The sequence below is a fragment of the Salvelinus sp. IW2-2015 genome, linkage group LG6.1 (genome assembly GCF_002910315.2).
Source record: "Salvelinus sp. IW2-2015 linkage group LG6.1, ASM291031v2, whole genome shotgun sequence".
Taxonomy (NCBI): domain Eukaryota; kingdom Metazoa; phylum Chordata; class Actinopteri; order Salmoniformes; family Salmonidae; genus Salvelinus; species Salvelinus sp. IW2-2015.
The window spans coordinates 14,190,177-14,198,280 of record NC_036845.1 but is presented as its reverse complement, the minus strand read 5'-3'; the positions used below and the strand labels follow the sequence as shown (position 1 = coordinate 14,198,280).

The 8,104-nt window shown below is 42.8% G+C and overlaps 1 protein-coding gene across 1 annotated transcript in view; it reads right to left on the bottom strand.

Moving 5' to 3' along the window:
• The window catches only part of LOC111965149 (NADP-dependent malic enzyme), a 118,241-nt gene that overhangs the window by 73,102 nt on the left and 37,035 nt on the right, over positions 1-8,104 (bottom strand). Inside the window, exon 2 of the mRNA XM_023989169.2 lies at positions 6,842-6,975. Coding sequence (XP_023844937.1) covers positions 6,842-6,975 — 134 coding nt within the window. The remainder of the gene's footprint in view (positions 1-6,841; positions 6,976-8,104) is intronic.

The window sequence follows — 8,104 nt, the reverse complement described above, 5'->3', positions numbered from 1 at the left end:
CCCCAAAGAGAGGATACAAAGTATGCAATTTTAAATAAAATAACATGAAATAAATCATTTGTAAGTGTACTGAAAACTACTACCAAAAGAACAAATATCAATTACACCAGGGGTTCTCAAACAGGGGTCCATGACTAATTGCAAGGGTCTGTGAAATAAAAAAGTGTAATGAATGTAGTCAGTACCACAAGATTTCCAGTAAGTTTACATATAATATAGAGGGGGTGGAGTCCCTGAGGACCGCTCAAAACCTTGCCTGCCTTGCCTCAAAATATGCAGGGGTTCCAGTCCCCCAAAAGGTTGAGAACCACTGCTATCCACACTACTGAACAAAAGAACCGAGCATATGTTTGTCGGTTTCCTCAACAACACATCAGTTGCCACTTTCGCAATGCCCTCGCCTGTTGTCTCCGACACCCTGTATAGCCCAATAAACTCCTTGTGAGGGACATGGTCATGGTCAACATAACGCAGACAGACATTTCCTGTTCAGCACCAGAGACATCTTGAGTACCATCAACAATTAATAAAATTGTACAATCGGAAGAGACCTAAATCTCAGCTGCAATGCCTCGAATGACTATTGCCATGATGTTCAGAATTTCATTCTGTGCTTTGGGGCCTGTGTACATTGTGGTACGCTCTGTTAAACCACTTCAGTAAAATGGGATCATCCTCTTCTGCCCTAAGTTTCAAAATCTGGTATAAATTCCCACTGTCATGCGTGTGGCTCTAAAGGCTTGTCCCTGTCTTACTACATGCCGCACCGAACTAACAATTTTCATCAAGCATGCCTTGCGTCCTGCTGCTGTTTACCCCACCGCGCTGGATAACTGGACACTGATTGGATTTAGCTGGTGTGCTGTTACAGTTACAAAGTGGTGGTGGGTTTGGCAGTTTTTGATGTGCTGTGAATTTTTCAATGGCTTTTCTCCAGTTCCTAAATCCTGCACTAATGAAGGCAGCATCTGCTCTTTGGCCAAAAGATGGCTGGCTTGAAAACCCTTGGCTACAGTGAAAACACAACACTCCTTTTATTGATGGATTATAATGTAGCCAGGGGAAATCGCGAAACCATCTCTCTTGAACGTCAACACTGTGTTGGCAAGAGTTTGCGGTTCTATAATTGTGGGTGTGGCTGATATGGTTTTGTGCCATCACTGTGGTAACTGGACAATGCTGTGCCCCTGTCCCTATACTGGTGCTGCTGGCAACAAGGGTGACACTTGGTCCTGCCGTGGCTGTGACACTGTCCTCTGAAGTCTCCTCCCTGGCTCTTTCCCTTTCACCACCCTAACTGACTCACAGTCTGTCTCCTAGAAAATAAATAAGGTGTTTGCCGTACTCCTAACTACCGGTACCCAAAACTACACAATTAATCACAACAGCAATACCATTGCCGTAAACAAATCTAGTTTAGTCACCAGTTTAAGTTAAGAGTGGGGTATCCATGGCATTTTCCAATTATGTCCCTATTTTACAAGTCAAAAAAATTGAGAACCTTTCATAATGTTGCCAAACAAAGACTCAACAAACTTACCTGAGACTCCCTGTCTCTGCCGTCTGTCCCTGCATATCTGTCCCCAGCTCTGCTGTCTGTGTGCCATCTGTTGCCTGCTCTGCCTAATGACATCATTGTGAAACATTCCCATTAGCATTTCACTTCTTTCTTATGAACATTTTATCAACTAGTCTTTGAGATTAGGCTACTAGAGTTCTTACTATGCGTTTTGGTGTACTGACAATACTCTGGTGTCCGTCTTCTTACTTTTTTCTGCCATTTTTCTACCTGGCTGGCTGGCCGGCCTAGCTGCACACACACCACATTTACACAACACATGCTGCAACCTTTTGTACTTTTAATAGTTTGTTTCATATTGGGCTGGCTTCCCACAATAGCTGAATTTGTAAAGCTAGCGAGCACCAATTCCGTTTCTGTGTGTTTGCTTAATCTTTGCTACCTGGTTAAATAAAGGTGAAATAAATAAAATAAAAAAAGTTCACTAGCGACAATTTATCTTTTGCAACGAACCATTATATATATTTAAGACAATGGTAGAGAGAGTGTAGTTCTGTTCTGTTCAGTTTGACTTCAGTTTATCGCTAACCTTATCACAGGGACGTCGAAGCACTACAGCTGCATGCTGATCTTGGAATAAACTGACGATAGCAAAGATTCCATCTTTGACGACGCCACATAAATGGAATAGGTACTAGCTAGCTTGATAGTTAATGTTTGCTTTAGTTTGCGCGCTAGCTCTGCAAATTCKSCTAGTGTGTGAACCCTGCCAACATAAAAATAAATAAATAACATTGCTATGGACCTGCTATGGATTGACTGGATTAACCTCACGTCATTTACGTACATGTCCCTTTCGGACAGTAGATACGAACCCTCTATTACCTTGCCAGCTAAAGAACTGGCAGTGGATCAAACCATTGTGAGGCAAAGGGCGGGGGGGGTCGCAATCTTTTGAAACTTAAAAACGCGCTATTAAGTGTCTATAATCAGCACAAGTGCTTTCATTGCGTATTATTAATATTATTGAAATTACATAGTTATGTTTACAGTGATATATTGGGGGGGACAAATCATATTTTTCCCAAGATGGGGGGGTCGTGTCCCCCCCGTCCCCCCTGGGATTTCCGCCTATGCTTACATCATACCACAGGGATTATCAACTAGATTCAGACGCGGGTTGATTTTCTATTGAGCGGATGGTCAGGGGGCCGGAACATAATTACAAATCATTTGTAGACTGCAAATTGAACCGCAAGAAGCCCGAACAGAGATAATATTTGACTAAAACCGTAATTTATAACCTTTCTTAAATTTGTATACGATCACTTGCCTGTCTATTATGCGTGGGAATACTGGGGAACAGATTTCCAAAGTTAAAATCACTTGGAGCTGATTCCCTGGTATTTTTACAGTATTTTATGTTCAACAATAAAACATTAAAAAAACAAATATATATATATTTTTTAAATTATTATAATTTTTTGCTCAGCAAATTTGGGTGGCCAAATAAAACCACCCACAGGCCAAATTTGGGAATCCTGCCATACCACCACAATTCAGTCACCAACTAGGGACACAGAAAGAGACCAACTTATTGGTGCCCAACATTGTGTGATTGGTGATGTGACTTTGAGGCCACGTCAAGGCACAGTGCCAAGCTAGGGTTGTACCACTCACATGCCACTAGGAAACGGGGTGGCACAAAATGGATATTGTCAGTCAAAAATGTGGTATTTCAGTCTAGGTGGTCTAGACCCATATGATTATTTTGATTTCACTTATCTAGTTGTGGCAGGACAGCAGGTGTCAATAACCATGATGAGTCTAGTTGTCTTTTCCATGAGCGACTACAGCTCGAGTCTGTTGTGGCTCTCTCTCGGCCTGAAAGAATATCACAGTCACACACACACATTTTTTTCAGATAAAGTGTGTTAACAAGCGTGTGAAACTCTGCTTAAACTTGGCATGGGAAAAATAACTTTTCCCTCTTCCAACCCCTTCTTTCTCCATCCAAATTCATGATTCTTTGCAGACACTCTTGCCGGTTGGTTTTTATGATGTTCCTTTAAACTGCTAGATAGCATACCACATGCATCCGGTTAAAATCACAAGTGGACATTTTAAGAGTTGACCCCTATGACCTTTTAGTATTCGTGAGTCCTTCTCTTTATCTCTGCAACTGTGTCTTCGTGCATAGAAGAGGTTCTCTCCGATAAAGTCAGCCTAGGCCGCCATCTCTGTTATTATAGACATGTTTGGGCTTCAAGCCAGTGGTGTCCAAAGTCCAGCCTGCTTTATCAATGTCCAGACACCAGAATGAATCCCTGCTTTGGGGAGCAGTAAAAACAGTAAATAGCTGCTGCTTGGAATAGAATGGCATGTATCGTTTAGTGAGAGTTTTGAGCAACGGTCATGCAAAAATAAAGTGACACGGTCGGATCCAGCAAATACCACAGAAGGCTTGAGAAAAAACGTAAGGCCCAGACTGCAATGGAAATACTATGGCCAGAGGCATGAGGACAGGCAGGGCGAATACCAGCTCTAATAAACTGGTCCGATGCCCTGAGTGGACTGGAAGACTATGAGACAAATTGTTGATGACATTGAAAGGGCATGGGAATAGGAATAAAACACGGCTAATTGCTGTTTTGGAGGATTGGCGTGGGACAGTATAGCAACCGTGCCTCAGTCATCATACCACCACGCTGGAAAATCAAGTGGGCTAAAAGCAGTGGTGGAAAAAGTACCCAACTGTCATACATAGAACATGACTCAAGTAAAAGTGAACGTCACCCAGTAAAATACTACGTGAGTAAAAGTCTAAAAGTATTTGGTTTAAAATATACTTAAGTATCAAAAGTAAAATAATAAATCATTTCAAATTCCTTATATTAAGCAACCAGATGGCACCATTTTCTAGATTTTTTTTATTTATGGAAAGCCATGGGCATATACTCCAACATTCAGACATCATTTACAAAACGAAGCATGTATGTTTAGTGACTCCACCAGATCAGAGGCAGTAGAGATGACCAGGGATGTTCGGTTGATAAGTGCGGGAATTGGACAATTTTCCTGTCCTGCTAAGCATTCAAAATGTAACGACTACTTTTGGCTGTCAAGGAAAATGTATGGAGTAAAAAGTACAATATTTTCTTAAGGAACTTAAGTCGTATTTTAAAGTATTTTTAAATAACTACTATACACCACTGGCTAACAGGTCTTCCTGACCACAAATCCTGTCTCTCTCTGTCCCATTAACCAACCCAACCAGTCCTCACACTAACTACACATCCACAGGCCACAAATGAAGACTATTGAGACCTGATGTCCTGCCACTATGGAAATGTATCCAACCTTGGGATTACATTTACCTGAAGCCTTGTAGTGTCTGACAGAGAGATGTACTGCTCGTCAGCAAACAAGTTTTCAAGATACACTACATGCTCAAAAGTATGTGGACACGCCTTCAAAGTAGTGGACTCTGCGATTTCAGCCACACCCGTTGCTGACAAGTGTATAAAATTGAACACACAACCATGCAATTTCCATAGACAAATATTGGCAGTAGAATGGCCCGTACTGAAGAGCTCAGTGACTTTCAACGTGGCACCATCATAGGATGCCACCTTTCCAACAAATCAGTTTGTCAAATTTCTGCCCTGCTAGAGCTGTCCCAGTCAACTGTAAGTGCTGTTATTGAAAAGTGGAAACGTCTAGGAGCAACAACGGCTCAGCTGCAAAGTGGTAGGCCAAACAAGCTCACAGAACACAACCGCCGAGTGCTAAAGCGGGCAGCTTGGTGAAGCGCGCAGCTTAAACATACACAATGCCAAGCGTCGGCTGGAGTGGTGTAAAGCTCTCCGCCATTGGACTCTGGAGCAGTGGAAATTAGTTCTCTGGAGTGATGAATCACGCTTCACCATCTGGCAGTCCGACGGACGAATCTGGGTTTGGCGGATGCCAGGAGAACGCTACCTGCCTGAATACATAATGCCCATTGTAAAGTTTGGTAAAGGAGGAATAATGGTCTGGTGCTGTTTTTCATGTTTCGGCTAGTCCCCTTAGTTCCAGTGAAGGGAAATCGTAACGCTACAGCATACAATGACAATTTAGACGATTCTGTGCTTCCAACTTTGTGGCAACAGTTTGGGGAAGGCGCGTTCCAGTTTCAGCATGACCATGCGCCCAAGGACAAAGCAAGGTCTATAAAGAAAAATGGTTTGTTTTCACCCGGTTTTGAAGAACTTGACTGGCCTGCACAGAGCCCTTAACTAAACCCCATCGAACAACTTTGGGATGAATTGGAATGCTGACTGACAGCCAGGCCTAATAGCCCAACATCAGTGCCCGACCTCACTAATCCTCTTGTGGCTGAATGGAAGCAAGTCCCCACAGAAATGTTCCAACATCTAGTAGAAAGCCTTCCCAGAAGAGTGGAGGCTATTATAGCAGCAAAGGGGGAGACCAACTCCATATTAATGCCCCTGATTTTTGGAATGAGATGTTCGACGAGCAGGTGTCCACATACATTTGGCATGGTATTGTATGTAACTTTCAAAATAAAGAAATCATCCCTGTATGATGCATTGTGCATCATATGAAGCTGTATTTTGTGTCATAGGATGCAAAATGTGTCATACAGGGATGATGATTTCTGTATTTGAAAAGTAACATATCTTAAACTTGATTGCTGACAAGTAAAACATTTTGTAACTATGTCAACAATGGACAGATGTCCAAATACCAAAATCGTTTTTGGGTGAATGTTTCCTTTAAAACAGAGGGATCAACACAGAGAATATGGTACACCCACCCCCATGATTCAAAACGTCAAATTCACTCTGCATGACTAACTACAGGAATGTGGTATCTGTGACCAAGCTGCCAATGATCAAAGAAATCAGCCTGAGACATAAGTAATGCAGCATTACATAATACTAAACCTTTGTGACCCTAATCAGCTGCAGTAGGGACTGGAGATTAAAATCAGCATTTATTTTATGTCTTAAAGAAGATTGTAAAATGCTGTGAAGAAGAAGAGGACAAGGAAGAATGAAGCCATAGAAATTGAGAAAAAAGTAGTAGCGGTTTGTTCAGTAACCAGTAGGGTGCTAGGGTGGGTTGAATAATGAGCTCAGAGGACTAGTCAGTAATCCTTCCCTTAAATCTCAGTCTCTTTGAAGGCTTCCAGGTGTGTGATCTTTCTCTCCCTGCGCGGAGAGGACAGACGAGACAGACGCACACAGGATCTCAGTCTCACCTGTCCAGGTCGTCCCTCTTCATCTCGTAGTTCTTGAGGACCCGGAGCAGTCTCACCTGTCCAGGTCGTCCCTCTTCATCTCGTAGTTCTTGAGGACCCGGAGGAGCTGGACGTCCTGGCTGAGGAAGCAGGGAGGCAGCAGGCCGTGGATCCCCAGCTGGAGTCGTTCCTCCAGGGAGAAGGCCATGCCCTAAAACACACAGAACCATAGGAGGGACATCCGTTAGTCCACCACCACAACACCAGAGCACATTAGAGAGATCTGTTAGACCATTAAACCACTAGAACGCCACAGATCACTGTTTAAGGCCACCGTGGGCTAGCTTCCGTAGGACTACTGGATGAGAAAGACAGTCTGACCTTAATGTATACGGTAAGCCCTCTGGTCCCAACTACTCAACATTATCGTGCTGCTGTATGCCTTGACTATAAACTGTGTACTTGAGTGTATGTATTTTGTCTTTGATTGTACTTTAATTGATAAACTTCACATTGCAAATGAACTTTGTGTAAAAAATATAGTTATTCTACATGTACAAGTCTAGGGTCTGTGGAATGATATGTACATAGGCCTACATTCTAAACAGTTCAAAGTCCAGTTCAAGTCCAAAGACAGCAGTAACTGGAGGACGAATGGTTTAAACCACAGATCAGATCTCATTACCTACTTAAAATGTCTCTTCTACAACCCTGCTATCCTCTTTCCATTCAACATGACTGGCTGAGACTGCCCTAGTGAAACTTCCTTTGAACTTTTAGCCTTTGACCTTTACCACAACCCTGACCTCCAGATGGGCATATTGATAAACACACACACGTTTAACTTCTGGGTCATGACCTTTAACACTACTGGATCTGTGAATCGACTGTTGCCACTGTTGCCCCTCCTCTCTCACGGAGTCTGGTGGAGGGAGAAATAAGAAGGTAGGCTCATTGTTATGACTGAAATAGAATAAATGGAAAGGTATCAGATCAACAACATGGTTTCCATTCCATTCCAGCCATTACAATGAGCCCAACCTCTGATTAAAGTGACACCAGTCTCCACTAGTCCATAGAGGTGCTGCCACCGCCCCATAGAGGGATCAGAGTGTGTGTAGCTGTGAGAGACAGTGTGTTGAAGACTCTCTGGCTGTATTTTTACATCTATGTCGCTGCTGGGATGGAATTGAAGTTGTGGTGCAACTTCTGTGTTTTGGAACGTACACCACGAGGGCTTGGCTGAAATGTACAGCTTTTTTAAGGAATTGGCACTTTTAAATCTGGTTGAGGGGTTTGATTACATGGACGCAGAGCAAGAGTGAAGTAGAAAAGCATAC